The 22,454-nt window shown below is 35.6% G+C and overlaps 1 protein-coding gene across 1 annotated transcript in view; it reads left to right on the forward strand.

The window, feature by feature from the left end:
- Window positions 1-22,454, forward strand: part of LOC140158017 (intermembrane lipid transfer protein VPS13A-like) — a 202,974-nt gene that overhangs the window by 147,439 nt on the left and 33,081 nt on the right. The window contains 5 exon segments of the mRNA XM_072181266.1: window positions 2,641-2,730; window positions 4,782-4,981; window positions 6,183-6,291; window positions 7,635-7,763; window positions 17,352-17,441. Of these exon segments, the coding sequence (XP_072037367.1) occupies window positions 2,641-2,730; window positions 4,782-4,981; window positions 6,183-6,291; window positions 7,635-7,763; window positions 17,352-17,441 (618 nt within the window).

The raw sequence follows: 22,454 nt of genomic DNA on the forward strand, positions 1-22,454 counted from the left end.
TAAAGTCCATGTGATACCTGTAACCCGCTTGATTCCCTGTATTGTATTGTCATATGCATACCACATCCCTGATCATACTAGTTCAACAAGGTAGCAAACCAAATGCTGCTAATGTCCATGTGATACCTGTAACCCGCTTGATTCCCTGTATTGTATTGTCATATGCATTCCACATCCCTGATCATACTAGTGCAGCAAGGTAGTAAACCAAATGCTGCTAATGTCCATGTGATACCTGTAACCCGCTTGATTCCCTGTATTGTATTGTCATATGCATACCACATCCCTGATCATACTAGTGCAACAAGGTAGCAAACCAAATGCTACTAATGTCCATGTGATACCTGTAACTCGCTTGATTCCATGTATTGTATTGTCATATGCATACCACATCCCTGATCATACTAGTGCAACAAGGTAGCAAACCAAATGCTGCTAATGTCCATGTGATACCTGTAACCCGCTTGATTCCCTGTATTGTATTGTCATATGCATACCACATCCCTGATCATACTAGTGCAACAAGGTAGCAAACCAAATGCTGCTAATGTCCATGTGATACCTGTAACCCGCTTGATTCCCTGTATTGTATTGTCATATGCATACCACATCCCTGATCATACTAGTGCAACAAGGTAGCAAACCAAATTCTACTAATGTCCATGTCATACCTGTAACCTGCTTGATTCCCTGTATTGTATTGTCATATGTATACCACATCCCTGATCATACTAATATGCAACAAGGTAGCAAACCAAATGCTACTAATGTCCATGTGATACCTGTAACCTGCTTGATTCCCTGTATTGTATTGTCATATGCATTCCACATCCCTGATCATACTAGTGCAACAAGGTAGCAAACCAAATGCTGCTAATGTCCATGTCATACCTGTAACCCGCTTGATTCCATGTATTGTATTGTCATATGCATACCACATCCTTGATCATACTAGTGCAACAAGGTAGCAAACCAAATGCTGCTAATGTCCATGTGATACCTGTAATCTGATTGATTCCATGCATTGTGTTGTATTGTATTGTATTGTATTGTAATATGCATACCACATCCCTGATCATACTAGTGCAAAGGTAGCATCTCCTGGTTCTGATTTACCTATACATGTATGTGTACAAAATGCTGACTTTTATTATTGTTCATTCTTCATTCCTTTCTTTCTTCCTTCCTTGCTTCCTTTCCCTCCTTCCTTCTTACCCCTCCTTCCTTCTTACCTCTCCTTTCTTTCCTTCCTTCCTCCCATTCTTCCTGCCTTTCTTTCTTTCCTTCTTTTTCTTTTTTCTCTTTTGTTTACTTTCCTTTCCTTATTTTTTACTTAAATAATGTTATTGAACTTAATTATGCTTTTTATTTATCCTCTTTCTTTTTTCTGTCGGTCTTTCTTTCTGCCCTTCCTTCTCTATCCAGCTGTCTTAAGCATTTTTCTTTTTAGTCATCCCTACCTGGCTGGCTTGAGCTATAAACCTATTTAGTGCCATCAGTTCAATATTCCAACAGATTTTTTTTAGTCTGAGAGTCATTTCTTCTAAAGCCTTGCGTTCCAAAGGGTTATTGCTTAATGGAACAAAGCATAAATCGCTTAGACAATGAACTATCGAAATAAATTTCTTCCAGAGAGAACAAAATTCTATTGGAATATCCAGTTGTAGCTTTATTAACCAATATTTGTCTACATTGTATGTCCTATAAATGCTTGTTCTTGTACCCATACCATAGCATTTCATCGTGTGAATTGTGTGTGTTTCAAAGCCTAGCCTAGCGATGCAATATGCTGCTGTCTTTGATCCCAACTAATGCCATTCATTTTGTTTGTCAAGTTTTTTATTTTGTTGTTGTATGCATAACACCTTACAGAAAATTGTCATAAGTACCTCTCTTAGACTAGGCATCAAAAACAAATTGTTTGATCTTTGGATCGACCATCGATGCTGCTTTGATGCTAGTTATTAATTAATTAATTAATTAATTAATCAGAATCAAAGCTAACTTTATATAGGTCAATATTTTTATTTATTTATTTTACAAATTCGGCTAAAAATACATCAAAAAGCAAAGTAAAATTACGCAATACATACAAAAGGAAACTACAGGCAAAAATTACCATGTTATCACAATTAACAATTAGTAAATTAATTGATTTCATAAATAATAAGGATCAACCAAGCATCAATGGTCGATCAAATCTAATTTGTTTCTGGTGGTTAATCAGTGTTCCCCTTTTTCATCTACATATCTGTTTGTTAGTGTTATGTGAGGATGTGCGGGCTTGGGTAATCACCATCATCTGTGGATGTCATAGGGTTCCTAGGCGATGTTTCTAGATGTTAAATACCATAAGCAAGTGTTGCTGCAAATTCCGCAATTGCCGGTATGCAGTGAGTCCACACCTGGATAGTAAAAATGCTCAAAGAGTTTGTCCACATTTGTATGTTAAAAACTCTATCATGTTTGTCACATCATTTGCTGGTGATATTGCATAAGGATGTGTTTGTGATTTATTGTGTGTGGTGTGCTCACTAGTTTTCAAGCAAATGCATCATATGCATGATAGTTTTTGTTTTGAAATTATCTTATCATAGATAACATACTAACAGTAGATTCTAATTTGAATGAATCCCACAGAAAACCAAGGACTTGACACAATATGCTGTTGTCAAAGAAACAAACATATCACATGGACGGAAATCAATCAAGTTAAGATCACCATTACAGGTAAGCTTAACTGAATGTATCATCACATCCAGATTCTCATTCACGGTTTACCCCCGCGGAAGATTACCTTCGCGGCTACACCTGGTGTAGCCCTGAAGCTACACCTTAATAGAGCTACTCTGAAGCTACTCCGAAGTAGCTACACCTTAGAAAACCCCATAGTGGATACACCATATCAGAGATACTTCGCCGCTACTCCATCCATTGTCTGTCTAGAAGCCAACTCCGGTGCTACACTAGTGCCAACTTCTGGATACGCCATATCGGAGCTACTCCAAAGGTACTCTTAAGAAGCTACTCTAAAGTACATCTGATAGCGGTCAGCCACGAGCCAACCCTGGAGTAACACCGAAGTCAGCTCTGGTGTACAACCGCAGCCAAACGGGTCATTGACCGGCAGCGGTAAACAACTCGCCGAACGCGTAATCGGCCGCGTACTAGTGCGCGTACCTAGCTATTTTTAGCAAAGCGAACGTTTGTTGTTTTGATTAATTGATTGACCATATTTGCACGTTTGCATAGGGCGTCATGTGAGAATCACCGTTGTCGATGTCACGGAGACATTTTGTTTCTATATAGTGGTTGTTTCCTTTGTAGAAACTTGTTCTTTTGTTTAACGACAGTACGACTTCTTCTCAATTTGTTTTTAAAATCATCTTTAATCATTAGGCCTATTTAATTTGGTGTTCCTTGTTATGTTTTTAGTTTTGCTAACTTGAGATGCTTGTGTGACGTTGTTTTCCTGTGTGTATACTGCGGTTCGCGGTTCCACTTTCTCATGTTGTTTGTTTATTTACTTTACCCGGGTTTATTATTACAGTTAAAATTTACTCATAATTTATACTTCTTGAATTTCTTGTTTTTACGCTGTTTTCGTAACATTTTGCACCGCATTACTTAACTGTTGCAAGGCGTGGACCTAGGCCTTTAATACACCTTCTTGTAATACAGTTTGGTTTTGATTCGTTTGGCTAGGCCTTAGGCCTACTAATCTTTCATCGATGTTATTCACAGTTTTCATATTTTTTTGCTTGGTTGTTATTCATCTTTTAATTTGACTGGTTTGATATGTGTTTTTTCGTTTGTTTGAGTAGGCCGTATTTTGCTTGTTTTTTTAAACATTTTTTCTTTGCTTATTATACTTGAATGATTGGTCACTTATTTATTAAAAAGTAAATATTTAAATAAGTTACTAAACAATTAAAAAGTAAATAAGTAAAATATAATACACGTAAATAAATAATAAATATAAAACTAAAATAAATTTAATAAAAGCGTAAAAAGTAAATGAATAAAAGTGGAGTCCTAAAATAAATATTAGCTATAAAATGACCAATCATTCAAGTATAATATGCAAAGAAAAATGCTTAAAAACATACAAATGCAGGCCTACTCAAACAAATGAAAAAACATGTAAGCAAACAGGTAATCAAATTAAAAAGCTAAGTAACAACCAAGTTAATGATAATTATTAGCATTCTATTATTTAGTCAGTTATTTACTTCTTTAATTTTACTTGCTTATTTCTGAACTTGTTTATGTATTTTGTAGGGCTATTTACTTGTTTACTATTTTCTATTATTAATTTATTATACTATTAACATAGTATTTGAAAAATAATAAAAAAAGAAAGAAAGAAAGAACAAAAATCCCTATTATATCCTAATAAAAGCATACAATAAAGCTAAATTGAGAAAAGTAGCATTCAATCTGGCAACAGATCATCACACATTTTTTTACGGAGTACCTCTAGAGGTACTCCGCTATAGGCTGTCTTTACGGGAGGTACACCGTGGAAAACCGGATAAGAGTAGTCCACGGATTTTTGACTCGCGTTACGGTACACCGCTACAGAGTAGCCCTGGGGGTAATCCGGAGTAGCTCCAGAGTACATCCAGTGAGAAATTGGATGTGTATTATCTGCTTTAAAAAGATACCTTATATTCACCTTTTCAAACATTATTAAATTAAATGTGCAAGGAGCCACATTCCTGGGGAAGAGATTGATGAGCATACGTTATAATACTAATATCACCATCTGTCTGTTACAGGTGACCAATCATTGTTCAGTGCCACTGCAATTATTTTACAAGAAACTAGACCTGCAATCTCTACAAGGAGCCACAATTCCTGGGGAGGAGATTGATGAGCATACATTACTCTGTACTATAGAGCCAAACCAGACCTTTGATGTACCAGTCATAGTAGCATATAACGCTGGCCTCTATGCATGCCCTATGGACCAGCAAGAGTAAGTGTGTGGGGTTGTGGAGGCGGGGTGGGGTTGGTGGCTGGTTGTGGTGATGTACAATAGAGCCAAACCAGACCTTTGATGTACCAGTCATAGTAGCATATAATGCTGGCCTCTATGCATGCCCTATGGACCAGCAAGAGTGTGTGGGGTTTGGGAGGAGTAGGTAGGTGATTGTGGTGTAGTGTGTGTAGGGGTGCTTTTGTAAACACAGTCAATCGGGAACACACCCAAGCTACTATCACATAATGGGGACACACCGTTCCAGTACAGCAGACATAATCACTTGGACAGAGTTGATAGACTGCAAATAGCATAAAAACACATAGTAAGCAACTTAAGGGATCTGGAATGAGCGTTTCGACAGTATTTTTTGTGGGACATGAGATGAGAGCACATCGGACATATCGAATTGCATTCTGAATACGAAGAATGTCTTTCTGATATCAAATAATTTTCATTTTTTTTAAATATGATATTTTTCACATTTTTGATATTACAGTCCTCGAAGTAAATTTTATAAATCTAATGATATATTCTTAAAGTAAGTGTATGTAGCTGGGAAAAAAGCCGACAATCAATTGAAAATTTTGACCTTTCATATTGCAGATATGGATTTTTTTTCCCAAAAGACCTAATTTGTTTTGGTGTTTTGGGGAAAAATCCATATCTTCAATACGAAAGGTCTAAATTTTCAATTGATCGTCGGCTTTTCATCCCACCTACATACACTTTAATTATAAATCATCAGATTTATAAAGTTTACTTCAGGTACTGTTAAATATCAAAAATATCAATTTTTACTCATTTGCCATAAAATGTGTATTCGTATTACATTGCAAATTTCAAAAAATCAAAATTATTTGATATCAGAAGGACATAACAGAAGTTATTGTAATGCTGTATGCATTTGCAAATGGTTACATGTGTTTGAGGGTTAGGTGGGCGTAAGGGGTAGGTTTGTGTGTATGTTTTGCCTTCGATCAATTTGTGTAAATACAATGGTTAAATAAAGAAGATTATGTGCTCATTATTTCAGACTATTAAACCGCTGTGTTAAGAGAGTTTGCCTTTGATATCAAACACCACTGAAAACCTTATATTACTGTATATACTGCAAATTGTATGTTGTGCTAAGTGATCTAAAATCTCTAATTTTATTGGTTACTCAAATGATTATATTCTGTTATTAACCAATCAGGTTTGGTGTTAGCGAGAAGCCTATTCTATGGCAGGAGCTAGAAGAACCTAAAGAAGGCATTTACTCCTGCCCTTCAAGGAAAAGAGGAGAGTCACCATTCCACTTTAAGGTAAGAAAATTGAATCACCAACACTAGGGTCTGATGATTGGGTGACACACCACCAAATAAACAGAAAATCGGGCCTCAGAAAGAATAATTTTCTTCAAACAGGAGAAACCCAGTAATTTAATACTAAAGACAGCTTTGGTGGTTGAAATGAGTCATTCGCCTGTTGTTGACTATCAATTTTTTTGTGACTGGACCTGGAAGACTACCGATGATTTGGGCTCTGATACTGGTTTGTAGATTCCCAGTAGAGTTGCCCGATATGGTCTTTTTTTTTAATCGCTCTTTCTTTTTCTGCTGTTATATTCTGAAAGAAGAAGCATGGCACATTATAATTAATCCAAATGTAGCCTCATTTATGCCAATTTTCATGTACTTTTTGAAGTTGACTTTAGCTGGTCCACCTTTCGCATATTATGGAAACATGTCATCGCCAGACGGGGCTTGACCAGATTTGCTAATTGGTGGAGTAAGTTCTTACAGTTTCTGGCAGAGAAGAACAGCGGTTGTGTACATTTTGAGAGCGTGCAGAGCGAAACACGGAAGTGGAGTTATGCTTGGCTGATTCAATCGTCAGACAATCATAACAACAGTCCGATAATCTAGTTGGCAGATTACGTGTCAAAACGTGGTCGGTGCAGAGCGGAACACAAATGTCCGCGTATATGGCGCTCATCAACAGGGCGTTTATGTCAATCTGAGCAAGGGACTGCCGCCCTTCCCTGAGCTAATCCATTTAAAGTCCACACTCCACCTGTGGAGGATATTGAAAACGACTTTGGGAGGAATGACAGTTTGGTCCACTTTTTGTGACAGTGTAGAAGTGCATTCTGTGTATACAGAACTGCATTCAAGAAAGTTTTATTAGCAATAAGTTGAAAGCAGGACTCCCACAGTCCTTGAAAGTCCTTGATTAAAAAAAAACCTTTTAAAGGCCTTGAAAGTCCCGGAAATTTCCACAAGGTCCTTGAAAGTCCTTGAAAATTGGAATTTTACCTAAAGTATAATTTTGACAAAGTAAGGGGAGTGGAGAAGAGCTGTCACTTTTGTTAATACGCAGCTTTTTGTGTTATGGCAAGTCCTTGAAAATCATGCTTTTGGATCTTGAAAGTCCTTGTATTTTAAAGGCTTCAAGGTGTGTGAACCCTGCGAAAGATTTTATAACTTTCCCAATATCCATAACGTACAAATGGTATATGTTATATGTTGCAGGTTTAAGAAAGGTGCACAAGTTTCAAGGCCTACCAGACTGGACTGATGTGCTTTCCTACAGCTTCAGCATTTCGCATCTTTTTACTAGTTATAACTAGACTTGCTGTAATTTGTTATGTTACTTTTTATTGCAGGTTCTAAGAAAGGAGCACAAGATCCAAGGCCTACCGGACTCTTCTAAAGTGCCTTCCTATGTCCTCAACATCTACCCTCCAATAACTATACACAACTTCCTTCCATACGATGTGGTCTACTCTGTTAAGGTATGTATGCTATAATACACCATTGGGTGTTTTTCCATGTTTGGGTGTATTCTTCTATGAGTTTTAATCATAATTATGTTTGGGTGTATTTTCAAATATATTGGGGTGTGTTTGCCATATATTTGGGTGTTATTTCATATATTTGGGTGCTTTTATGTTTGGGTGATTTGCCATACATTTGGGTAATTTGCCATATACAAACATGTATTTGGGTGATTTGCCATTGGGTGTTTTCCGCATGTTTGGGTGTATTTTACCCATGATTTTGATTGTTTTTCCATCATGAATTCTGATGAATACCAAATTACTTTCATAGAGTTAACAGATTTTAACTGATTGTGTCACCTGGCACAAATAAGGTATAATTCTTTTCCTAAATTGGCAAAAATTTGTATAACTTATAGGCTACATCCTATCACTAAGGAAAAGAAACATTAACAAATCGTGTCCTCAGTACAGTATAGTGTTAGATTAATACAGTGATGTGTGTTATATGTAAAATTTAAAAAAATATTGTTACTGAAGTTCAAATTTTTATTACAAATGCTGCATTTTGTTTGTTACTTATAATTTGAGTGTTTCTTTCCTATTTCATTTGTACCCTTTGTGATTTTGTGTTTTGTCAAATCTTTACTTGTATTAGAATCTGATTTTGTTAGTAATTGATTTGAATACTTCTGTTAAGTAGAGACTTAGATCGATCATTGGGATATTCCAGTTAAAATCCATACACCCCCCTGTCCAAGACATGACCTTAATCTCCCACATACAGAGTGTAGATGGACTCACCCATTCAGGTGACCCCATTTAAAATCTACACCCCAGTGTGGAATATTAAGGTCATGTCTTCCATAGGGGGTGTATGGATTTCAACTGGAACAGCTAATTAGATATGGGTAATGAAAGTTTGTGATTTGTTGGCATATTTCAGAAAGCAGTTTTTAATGGCATATGTTGTCTGCAACTTACTGTCATATATTTCAACCAGTTTTCCAGCAAACGGCTGGTATTCTGGCTGTCGTAATTATGTTGTTTGTCCTTCCTGCAAAGGGCTATTCCAGTAGAAATCCATACACCCCCTATGGAAGACATGACTTTAATCTTCCACACAGTGGGTGTGAATTTCAAATGGGGTCACCTGAATCCATTTGAAATCAATATCCCCTGCGAGCTAGATGTCATGTTTTCCTTATGGGGGGCGTATGGATTTTAACTAAAATAGACCATTTAGATACACTTCTGACCCCTTTTTGTGTTCTATTATTATCTTGATCTTTTCAACTTTTGGTTATATCAGTTCAAAATGATGATGATGTTATAAGAAGCATACCGTATTTCGTCAAATAAACGCCCCCGGGGGCGTTACATTTCCCCAAGGGGGGCGTTTATTCAAGGTCAATTTTAGAACGATAATTCCCGTTAAAATCATTAGGTAAACTAAAACACACGCTAAAATGACGAACTATGAACTAGAAACACTGACTTCTGGTTCACTTCCGGGTTTCCAATCCAGATTTTCGCCAATTATTGACGCTATTTACGACCATGTGGACAACTTGGTAAGCTTACTACACAAGATAGCATGGAAATATCGGCATTTTTGAAACATCTTGGTTGAAAAAAGTGGTGGGGGCGTTTATTTGAGGGGGGGCGACTATTTGACGAAATACGGTACTTGCTTTTTCTGAACATGTTGATATCAAAACTTACAATTGTCTGCATGTAAATGGAAATTATTCAGATTATCAAAACAAAATGTTTTAATTGTTGGCAAATTAAGTGTTGTTTACATATTTCCAAGATAAAAGGAATTTTGATAAACTAATAAACGTAGCCTAAAACTGCTTCTGAAAAGAACAACTTTGTATTAACTGTGATGTAGCAACAAAGTTTGTATGATTAGAGTGAATGTCGTTCTTAGTTACCATGGTTACCAGTCATTGACCTTTGCCTTGTTTATGTTTTCTACTTTGAAGCCCATGGACTACAATGAGGTAATCTGCACTGAATTGTCTATGACTAATACTTTTGAATCAGCTTTTGAATTTCTCTTTTTCTATCGGTTTGCTGGGCTAACTTTTTTACTCTTTATTGTAAAACCTTACGTTCAGAATGTCTTCTGTCTTAAAATTGGGGGAATTCATCAGGTGGTGTCCCGCAGGGTGCCAAACTATACTTTGATCAACTCGTAATCGGCGGGAATTGTTAGGCTTTTGCCACTACGCCGAAAAAGTAGATCCACGTTAAGAGTTATATTTGTTCATCTGGAAGATCTAAAATGTGCATGTTAAAGAAAGTAGACAAGTATAGGACTTGAATTAATAATTTGTGATTTTTCTGGCGAGGTGTCACAAGACAATTCTCAAAATAAAATATGTTGATATTAATCCGCGATGTTAAAATTCCTGCCGATTACGAGCTGATCAAAGTATAGGCCCTGATTTCTTTGGTACAAAACTAGGCCCTGATTTCTTTCTTGGCTGATGATTATGTTGATGACCTTACCCTGGGTAAAAACAGTAATCACTCAACCTGTGTATGCTCAGGATGATCTTGACAATCTCAGTGCCTGACCTGATGAAAACAAACTTTGCCTTAACCCCCTGAGCACTACCTGTCGATCTAATATTGCCTCTGGTTGGTCAATTACATGATATCTTCACTTTAATCACCAATCAGAAAGGAGCTTTGCAAATAATTCACCCCAATTTTTTTGTGCGGTGAAATTATTCTAACAATGTTGCTGATTGAGCCAATTGATAATGAAAACTTCTTTTTAGCCAATCCGCAGGTAGTTCTCATGGGGTTAACCCTGCTCAGTGTCACAAAAGTGCTCTTTGGTAAACGGTCCACGCTGGAAAGAACCTAAAAGTTGCTGGCTTTGAGGTTTACCAAATCTCCAGTGCTTCTAATCATCAACAGGCTCAATAGTAGGGTGCATCTCTTGCCCCTCATGTTACCCAAATTTCTTGTCCCTAGTCTCAAAATGTTCCATTGGTCAAAATATTACCCCATACCAAATTTAAAATTATTCGAAGTCGTTTAGGGGGCCTCCGTGATGTTGAAATTGTTGGTCAATGGCTATACCATATGCATAAAGCAGCTATTTTGTTTTGCATGGTTAACATTAGAAATTACTGCTGCCTTATGTATTTTGTTCATGTAGTCAGGACTATTAATGAATCAAGATGTTAATTTAATAGTCTAACTCAAAAAAATAAAACATAAGGGAGCTATCTACAGAGGTCAAGTTTATGTAAACATAAATGGCTGCCCTTTGCTGTATTTACTGTGTAATTGTGAATTTGCTTCGATATACATATCTTTGCTGTTTTCGTGCCAACTTTGACCTTAGGCTGATACTACTACAGAAGAGTGATCGCACACTTGCAAGTTGTACATTTATAGACCTTGCTCAACTTGATGAGACAGCATCATGTTATACGTTAAAAAGAATAGAAGGCTAAGGTCCTTCAAATCTTCAGACCGCAGCTCTCAGCAGAGATGATTTCGCGAAGTTGTGAATTGCATTAGTGAGCAAACTCAGAAGTTAAGTTTAAGATTCCAGAGCATTGTAGATGCTAGGCCAGATGAATGGCATAACTTTTGTTCCCAATAATCTGCTTGAACTTGAATTGATGTTCCAATCCAAGAACTACATGTACCTCATGGAAATATTCATAGACCTATACAAAGGTTAGTATGTGAATCATATAATTTCAAAAAGTGCCAGTTAAATCATATTACATAAAAGAAAGTTGCAATGTAAAACCAAACAAAATGGTACACTTTGCAGTTGCATTCTCCAGTGACATTTGACTAAGTACCAACACAGGAGAAGCACTATAGCTTAAACGGCAACAACAAAGACAATGTATAAAGCCGATAAGGTAAATGATCATGCCAGTACCAGTCGGAGATATCCAAATCAAGATTTGAAGAACCTCAGTCCTGTAGTGTGTGTGTTGTCTCATCAAATTCAGCAAGGTCTAGATGCAAGTGTGTGATCACTATAGTCTGTAGTAGTAATTATCAGCCTAACGGTTCAAAGTTGGCATGGAAACAGGAAAGTTATGAATATTTAAGTAATTTCACAATTACACAGAAAAGACAGCAAAGGGCAGCCATTTATGTTTACATAAACTTGGTCCTTGTAGATAGCTCCTTTTGTTAAATTTTGGGACATGAGCTTTTTAACATCTTGAATCATAATAGTCCTAACTACATGGGCAAAATACATAAGGCAGCAGTAATTTCTAATGTTAATCATGCAAAACAAAATAGCTGCCTTATGCATATGGTATGGCAATTGACCAACAATTTCAACGTCACGGAGGCCCCTAAACGACTTGAATAATTTTAAATTTGGTATGGGGTAATATTTTGACCAATGGAACATTTTGAGACTAGGGACAAGAAATTTGTGAAACATGAGGGGCAAGAGATGCACCCTACTCAATAGTTTTATGATTTTTTTTTAATGAGAATTTTAATCAAAAGTCAATTCTGACAAGTAGCTCCTTCCTATTTTTTAAGGCAGAAAGAAAGTCTGAACATGGCCCAATTTCACATATTCTTATTATTCATGTCAAGAAACTCTGATGTACTTAAGTTTATGTGATTTTGAGCCAAAGGTTTACAATGCATGCATTTTAACATGATTATAATATACTCCCTACCTAAAAATCTGGATGCTAACATAACTACACTGTAGATCCTGTGTGGATTAAATACACATTTTGCACCATAGGCTGTTTAATAAAAGGCTCTAAATTTAATGTCCACATGACCCATGGGTGCCGCCATACCAAGACCACCAAGTGATCAGTAGATGTGCTACAATGCTAAGAGATAGGAATTTTTCAGACAAATATCATCAAAATTGCTGAAAATGTATAAGGCAACTTAATTACACATTTGGAGATTCTGATTTTTTAGTATGTTTTCAAGAACTAAATTTTGGAAGTTTTACCAACGAAAAAAAAAAAAGCTATCGACAGAAACCCTTACAATAATACTACAAAGTTGCAAAAAAAGTGACCAATTAGCTAGAAAATTTGGACATGCATCCCACGTTTCAAAGGTGTGTTATGTTGCACTAGTCCAGATTTTTTTGACAGGGAGTATAATAACAATATTAACTTTTAGTGCTCAAAGTAAGCCAACCTTTCCAAGGACCAATTGGGCTCTTGGACATTTACAGGCCTAGATTGAAATTCTAGGGGACTTTGTGTGGCTCCTAGAGACTACAGCGGCGAACAATTAAGGGAGGACAGTTTTTATGGTCTACTTAGCTCAGCAATGCTTTGCTGTCTTCGATAATGGTTCATGTACGCTAGAGCGTTCGATATGAACAAGCGAACAGTATACAAGTTTGCTGATATCTATCGGAGCGTTCAGCAGAGCAGCAGGATTATAAACACAGTCGATGGTAAAACCAAAATCAATTTCCTTTGTGTTCAGTAAGTACATAATGACCCACTCATCAACTACTCAAGTGGTCATTAAATAAGCATGTCTCGGGTCATGTCTGCGGTCAATAGAAAGTAAATAACGTGTGTAAGTTTATGTTTACATAAAGTGGTGTAATTAGGTTTCAAGGGGTTGTTAATTCAAGCATGGTCGTAAAATTGATTCGATCGATATTTTGGTCAATGCGTTGTATCGAGCAGAGTTGTCAATTGAGCGGAGCCTAAAAGAGTTTGCTACAGGCTTTAATGGGTTTGGGCTTTGATAAAAGCTAGGTACCTCTCCGATACAATGCGCTATCGAAGACAGCAAAGCATTGCTGAGCTCAGTAGACCATAAAAACTGTCCTCCCTAAGAGAAGAATAAGAGCTGAAACTTTTATAAAGGATGAATGATTTGTATGCTAGCCATATGTTTCAAAATAAAAAGTCCCAAGTTTCAAGATATTGTCTCAAAATATCAAGAGCTATCTCAAGAACCACTGAACCAATACTAGGCTTGATTGTACTCATTTTAATACATGTTTCATGCTCATTCCAAATATGGTAAAAAAATGTTTAAAGAAAACATTGAAATGTCTGCAGTTGGCACCTGTGTGAAGTATTTTAATCAAAATAACAAAATGTGACATAGATTGTTTCAAAAGCAGAAGACATAGTGATTTGAAATCTGTTGGCCTCTATAGTATTTTGTGACATGATCTGAACCATTCCAGCCAATGTGTCCTATTTTGAAGCACATGTAGCAGAAGAAGTATAGGCAGATATAGTGAACAAAAGCAATAGAAACATCAGAAAATTGACATTTGGAGATATCATTAATTCAGAAAGAATGTTTGAGATGAGTATGTGGGGTTTCAGGATTGCAATAAGTGGGCAATGATAATGCAGAGATAATTCAATTTTCAAAATTGCCAACATTGGTCCAAGTGAATCAGCTCGAGTCACCATAAGGATGTTATTTATGCTCATCCATTTAAAATCAACACTCCCCCTGTAGAAGATTTTCTACCCTTGTCAAATATCTTTGACAAGAGGAGTGTGAATTTCAAATGGAATTAGCACATTAACCAACTCTATTTGAAACTCGCCCTCCCTTTGTGGTGGAAGATTCAAGTTAAATCATTCTCAAAAAGTGCATTATAATTATATGTTCATTCCATTTGAAATCCATACTCCCCCTGTGGAAGATATTTCTAAAATCGTCCACAGGGGTAGTGTGGCCATTATGCTCATCTAACATTACATAGTTCTTTGTCACACACATGGACTGACCTTATATAATTTGCTGGCTACAAAACTCGTACTCCACAACCAGAGGTGAAAGTTTGAGATATGATTGTTGAATGTAGGTTTATGAACCCTGCAACTGAAGATGAGATCATTTCAGCTCACAAATTTCAATTCCTGTGCATATTTTAAAACAGTTCACCCATTGTGGGATGCTCAGTAACTTAAGTGTCTTTGCGCATGATGCCTATTATCATAGCAGTGAGTGACACAAAAGGGCTGTTCAGTTGGAATCCATACGTCTCATGTGAAAGACATGACATTTATCTTCCACACAGGGAGTGTGAATTTATAATTGGGGTTACCTGGATGGGTGATTCCATTTGAAATATACACCCCTTGTATGAGAGATTAAGGTCATGTCCAGGTGGTGGCCGCATTGCATTCTCTAAATTCAGTAAATTTTCATCGTCAACCGTGTAATTGAATGGGATTATTTTGAAATTTTAAAATGCTTGAAATATCACAAACAAATAGGCCTATGTTGATATATAATATAAATACTAGCTAAAACCGTTGGGGTTCGATAATGAACCCCTCAAAACTAACCGAGTATATTGGAAGATGCCATACGGCCGGGCGGTTTCACAAGTTGCCGGCTCGATCATGTCATCCGCCGCCTGGTCATGTCTTCTGCAATAGCCCATTGCAACTGCTTATACACGGGCATAATGCATAAATCCCAGCAATATATTTTGGCTTTTTGGTCATATCAGAAGAGGAAATTAACTTCAGCTTGCAGTGCACTTAACTGAATGTAACCCAATTAACTTCAAATTTCTTAATTCTAATATGAATTCTGTCACTCCTAATATTGCTTTTGTTAAGAAGGACTTGCGTTACTACTAATCTATAGCAGGAATTTTTGCAAATTTTTATATTGTACTTGCTCCTGACTTCTGCAGCTGTGTTTTGGTTTCCTAAGTGCCTTAATAATGCAACAACAACAAAAAACTCTGTTCTGCAGGAGAGAGCAGACCTTTTTAGTATGATCAATCAGTCGGGTGATTTTTTTTTTAGCAAATGACTCTAAAAATCACCAAAATCTGTGAATAAATTGTAATTTTGTGACAATTTTTTCCCTTCTTTCTGTGACATGCAGCTGATTCGACTTGCATACTGCAGTTTTTGGCATCCACTTTTGGCCCAAAAATTAGCGGATGATCTTACATGCATGCAGCAAATTTAAAATAAATAAAAATCCCCAAATGAAAAATCTGTGTCATTTGGACTTGCAGAACAGGCTACATTATTTCAAACCTAGAAATAACGAAATTAGTCTGGTGAAAATCCTGCTGTACATTAGGCCGGAAAAAAAAATTGTTGTGTTGCCCTCAAGTGGGAAAATGGGAAATTTGGGTAGGACGGTCGGATTTCTTTCTTTTTTCTTTTTTTTTAAACCTTCAGTTTTTAAAATCCCTCAAATTTTAAATAATGCTTCTTCAATTAGGGACATTTGTCAATTTTGACTTCTGGATACCTCTTAGACATCAATTAAAGACTAGTCTTTCAATAAAATATTAATTTTAAGTGAGAAACATTGAGTTTTTGAACAAATCTGTAAAAATCATCATTCAAAAAAAAAAAAAATTGCACCCCTGATTTTTCAGGATTTAGGGTCGGACTGTTGAGGGCAACACAACAATTTTTTTTGGCCATATATGCAGTTGTGTTCTTATTTAATATTAACAACATGTTTATATTTTGCAACAATTCTGTATTTTCCTTGCTATGTTTACTTAAAAATCAGGTTACAATTTTTGTTAACAATATTGCAAATTGAGCTGAATATTAATTTTGATCTTGAATGTGTTATCCAATATTCTATGGCCTGCCTGTAAAGCTAAAAATTGCGCAAAAGTCATTTTGCGCATGTGTTTTACATTGCATTAATTAGGTCGTGCCCTTTTAATGCTCTCTCTATTTTCAAGGGTGCCAAATCAAAATTTTGTAATACAACATAGCTTTTCTGAGTTAATACTGTTAACCTTAAGCTTGTGATGTCCCTTATCACATAAACTACAATAATGAATTGCTTTGCAAATTTTGCTAATTATTTTATTTTCTTGATCATCAACTTATGAAAGTTAATGACAAATATTTTTATTTCTAAAAATAAAAAGAAAGAAAGCACAGTGTTTCTGAGAGAAACCCTTTTTTTTTGGCCTCAAACAAATTGCAGAAATTGTTCTTTGATCTTAACCCCCTGAGCAATACTGCCTTTCTAACAACAACTTTGATTGGTTGATGACAAGAGATATTCATTTGAATAGCCAATAAGAATACCGGTTTGAAAATATTTCACCCCATTCATTTCAAATGATGGCATTATTCTTACAAGATCACTGATTGGTTCAGTAAATGAAACAACATCCATTCTGACCAATCAGCAGGTAGTTCTCATGGGGTTAAATGTTATACTGCTTTGATATCTTTAAAAAAGTTACAGCATGTTTTGGAGTCATTATATTTGACAGCCAGTTATTTATTGGTTTTTAAACATGACTTAATCTTTCAGAAATTGGCATAAGGTTTTATTTAGGATGCATGTGGACCTTGTACACAGGCCATCATACCATTCACCACCCTGATGTGTCAGTGAGGTCAACACGTTGAGGCAGCTCTTCCGCTCCTGCATCTATATGGTGTCTTTAAGCGAGTGGGGGTGTGTGTGTGTACGCCAGTGCTTTAAGAGAACACTAGCAATTTCAAACTGCGCCCAATGACGTCACTGGCACATCACGGTGAAAAATGGTATATGGTTTGTTTGTGAGAAGTGAAAAGACGGCCAATAACAGGTCATATGTCGCATTTATTGTTGTCATTGCAGCAAGAAAATGGACTCAAATTCCTGCTGAAAGGTGACAAGATGGATGTACATTCCACTGATCTCACTGATAAGCAGAATCTCAAATTGCAGGTGAGAAAGAAATCTATTGTCTTCTTCTACCTTTGTCTTCTATTGTCTTCTACCTTTGTCTTCTATTGTCTTCTACCTTTTAATTCTAGCTCCACTACAACCCAGGAAATTAATAGTTGGCACACCTGCACTAAACAATGGAAATGTGTGCCCTATTAAAATTGGGGAGGCGAGGGAAACATGCATGCAATATATGTGAAGTACAGACTCCCCCCTATATCTCACCCTTCCCCACTCCCCATCATTCAATGTTGGAGGGTCTCACGGTCCTGTTGACAACATGGCTTGGTCCAACATTGAATTGGGGGAGCGGGGGCAGATATATACCAAAATACAGGCAAACTGTGCCAACCTTTTTTTCCTTGATTGTCCGTGTCAAATCCTAAATATTGCATCTGTTTTCCGTTTTACTCAATAACTTTGCAGCGGAATGTTGGATTATCTTCATATTTCACACAAAAACATATAAGTGATAGGGCTTTACGATAAATAAAAAAAAATGAAAAAATGTATTTGTTTCTTTAGGGGGTGGTCATTAAAAACATCGCTAATGCCTAGTTTTGCGTCTTGGCTTGGGTCTGAATTACGCGAGAACTCTTTGACATTCTTAAAAGAATGATTTTTAAATGCAGTATTATATCGAATTGCTTCTAATTCAAATGATAAATAAAAAGAACTGAATGAGCAATTTTCAATCAGCTATTATTACATAAAATTAATGTAATTGCACCATTATCATAGATAGGGCAATTTTACGTATGTCTATATAAAAACATCATTAGTGCGGAAATTACGATGATATTTGTACAGTGCCGTAAAATATAGGTAGACATACAGAAAAAAAGAAGACGGACATTGGCAAAAATTAATAGAGCAGCGAATATAATATGATGAAGGATATTGTAAAATAATAACAAAAAGAAAAGAAAAAGAAATCTAAATAAATTCAGGGCTCGAACCCGTGTCCACTCGCCTGTGGCAGATGCACGTATCCATTGCGCCACATAGCTGTGTAACTTCAACAGGCTTAAACTATAATATAATGCTATTCAACATGCATGTATATAACTATCGCTCTACACACGATATACAGTCCAAAAAATACATTTTCGGCATTTGTTTCATTAACTGAATATTTATCATATAGCAGGTGTTGGCTGACATTGTGCTCCACATTTAGTTCAGTTTTTGTCCGGGATAAATGACTACGGGACAAAATCGGACGGTATACACGTCTTTAAAGAGTAAAGAATTTTAATATAATATAACTTTCTTTTTCTTTTTACAATCGTGTATATCGTTCGCTTTTGTCCCAAAATCATTTTACCCCGGCCCAAAACTGAAATATATGTGGAGCACAAATGTCAGCCAACACCTGCTATATGATAAATATTCAGTTAATGAAACAAATGCCGTAAAAGTGTGATTTGTTTGACTGTTTATCGTCCAGAGCGTATATTTATATACATGCATCTTGAATAGCATTATATTACAGTTTAAGCCTGTTAAAGTAACACAGCTCTGTGGTGCAATGGATACGCATCTGCCACAGGCGAGTGGACACGGGTTGAATTTATTTATATTTATATTTCTTTTCTTTTTTGTTATTATTTTACAATATCCTTCATTATATTATATTCGCTGTTTCTATTAATTTTTGCCAATGTCCGCCCTTTTCTTTTTTTCTGTATTTCTACCTTTATTTTACGGCACTGTACAAATATCACCATAATTGCCGCACCGAGTTGTTTGTCAAAATGGAAACTCGGATGGCTTTCAAAACAGAGCATCACGTGTCCACGGCCATGATGATTGAACTAAAAAAACAGTTTGAAATTGACAATCACAATGCCTAATATGGCCATTATATACGATGAGAGATTTTTCAATTCAGAAAAAAATATTTGAACCGTATTTTACGAAAATTGTGAATTTTAAGGTGTTACAATTCAAACCGGAAACAAGTTTCGTTCCTCCAGGTTGCATGAGATATGATGTGCATATAAATGGTAAAAAATGATACTTTTATAGCACTTAGGAGAAAGTCATATTTTCAAATTTCTGCAGATATACAGTTTTGTTGGTTGCATAGGCCTATACATTTTTAAACATTGAATATTAAAAAAGGATTTATTGATTATCGATAATCGATAATAACTGATTATCGATAATATTTTTGATTAATTTTAATTCTTGCATATTGACACGAATATGGGGATTAATCCCTGTAAATTTATGGGCCATATGCTTAATGGTTTATAGTTTATAAGCCAAAATATGAAATTATGCATTTTGGAAGAATTATCATAGCTTTAAACTGCGAAAATAATCGGCAATTATGTAATATTCTTTTGACTAATCCCTTGTTTCACAATATTTTTTATCAATATGAACTTTACGTATTGATATGAATGTGCGGATTACTCCCTGAAAATTTGGTGGCCATACCTTTTATGGTTTTTATTTTATAAACCAAAATATGAAATTAGATGCATATTTTTGGACGAGTTATCATAGCTTTAAACTTCGAAAATAATCGGCAATTATATAATATTCTTTTGGCTTATACCTTATTTCACAATATGTTTTGTTAATATTAATTTCATATATTGATATGAATGTGAGGATTATTCCCTGAAAATTTGGTGGCCATACCTTTAATGGTTTTAATTTTACAAGCCAAAATATGAAATTAGATACATATTTTTGGAATTGATTCGGACAACCCAGGAAATTAATAGTTGGCACACCTGCACTAAACAATGGAAATGTGTGCCCTATTAAAATTGGGGAGGCGTCGAGGGAAACATGCATGCAATATATGTGAAGTACAGACTCCCCCCTATATCTCACCCTTCCCCACTCCCCATCATTCAATGTTGGAGGGTCTCACGGTCCTGTTGACAACATGGCTTGGTCCAACATTGAATTGGGGAGCGGGGGCAGATATATACCAAAATACAGGCAAACTGTGCCAACCTTTTTTTCCTTGATTGTCCGTGTCAAATCCTAAATATTGCATCTGTTTTCCGTTTTTACTCAATAACTTTGCAGCGGAATGTTGGATTATCTTCATATTTCACACAAAAACATATAAGTGATAGGGCTTTACGATAAATAAAAAAAAAATGAAAAAATGTATTTGTTTCTTTAGGGGTGGTCATTAAAACATCGCTAATGCCTAGTTTTGCGTCTTGGCTTGGGTCTGAATTACGCGAGAACTCTTTGACATTCTTAAAAGAATGATTTTTAAATGCAGTATTATATCGAATTGCTTCTAATTCAAATGATAAATAAAAAGAACTGAATGAGCAATTTTCAATCAGCTATTATTACATAAAATTAATGTAATTGCACCCGTATCATAGATAGGGCAATTTTACGTATGTCTATATAAAAACATCATTAGTGCGGAAATTACGATGATATTTGTACAGTGCCGTAAAATATAGGTAGACATACAGAAAAAAAGAAGGGCGGACATTGGCAAAAATTAATAGAGCAGCGAATATAATATGATGAAGGATATTGTAAAATAATAACAAAAAAAAGAAAAGAAAAAGAAATCTAAATAAATTCAGGGGCTCGAACCCGTGTCCACTCGCCTGTGGCAGATGCGTATCCATTAAGCCACATAGCTGTGTAACTTCAACAGGCTTAAACTATAATATAATGCTATTCAACATGCATGTATATAACTATCGCTCTACACACGATATACAGTCCAAAAAATACATTTTACGGCATTTGTTTCATTAACTGAATATTTATCATATAGCAGGTGTTGGCTGACATTGTGCTCCACATTTAGTTCAGTTTTTGTCCGGGATAAATGACTACGGGACAAAATCGGACGGTATACACGTCTTTAAAGAGTAAAGAATTTTAATATAATATAACTTTCTTTTTCTTTTTACAAGCGTGTATATCGTTCGATTTTGTCCCAAAATCATTTTACCCGGCCCAAAACTGAAATATATGTGGAGCACAAATGTCAGCCAACACCTGCTATATGATAAATAAAAAGTGTGATTTGTTTGACTGTTTATCGTCCGTAGAGCGATATTTATATACATGCATCTTGAATAGCATTATATTACAGTTTAAGCCTGTTAAAGTAACACAGCTCTGTGGTGCAATGGATACGCATCTGCCACAGGCGCAGTGAACTGGACACGGGTTCGAGCCCGAATTTATTTATATTTATATTTCTTTTTTTTTTGTTATTATTTTACAATATCCTTCATTATATTATATTCGCTGCTCTATTAATTTTGCCAATGTCCGTTCTTTTTTTTTTCTGTATTTCTACCTTTATTTTACGGCACTGTACAAATATCACCATAATTGCCGCACCGAGTTGTTTGTCAAAATGGAAACTCGGATGGCTTTCAAAACAGAGCATCACGTGTCCACGGCCATGATGATTGAACTAAAAAAACAGTTTGAAATTGACAATCACAATGCCTAATATGGCCATTATATACGATGAGAGATTTTTCAATTCAGAAAAAAATATTTGAACCGTATTTTACGAAAATTGTGAATTTTAAGGTGTTACAATTCAAACCGGAAACAAGTTTCGTTCCTCCAGGTCGCATGAGATATGATGTGCATATAAATGGTAAAAAAATGATACTTTTATAGCACTTAGGAGAAAGTCATATTTTCAAATTTCTGCAGATATACAGTTTTGTTGGTTGCATAGGCCTATACATTTTAAACATTGAATATTAAAAAGGATTTATTGATTATCGATAATCGATAATAACTGATTATCGATAATATTTTGATTAATTTTAATTCTTGCATATTGACACGAATATGGGGATTAATCCCTGTAAATTTATGGGCCATATGCTTAATGGTTTATAGTTTATAAGCCAAAATATGAAATTATGCATTTTTGGAAGAATTATCATAGCTTTAAACTGCGAAAATAATCGGCAATTATGTAATATTCTTTTGACTAATCCCTTGTTTCACAATATTTTTTATCAATATGAACTTTAC

The sequence above is a fragment of the Amphiura filiformis genome, chromosome 7 (genome assembly GCF_039555335.1).
Source record: "Amphiura filiformis chromosome 7, Afil_fr2py, whole genome shotgun sequence".
Taxonomy (NCBI): Eukaryota; Metazoa; Echinodermata; class Ophiuroidea; order Amphilepidida; family Amphiuridae; genus Amphiura; species Amphiura filiformis.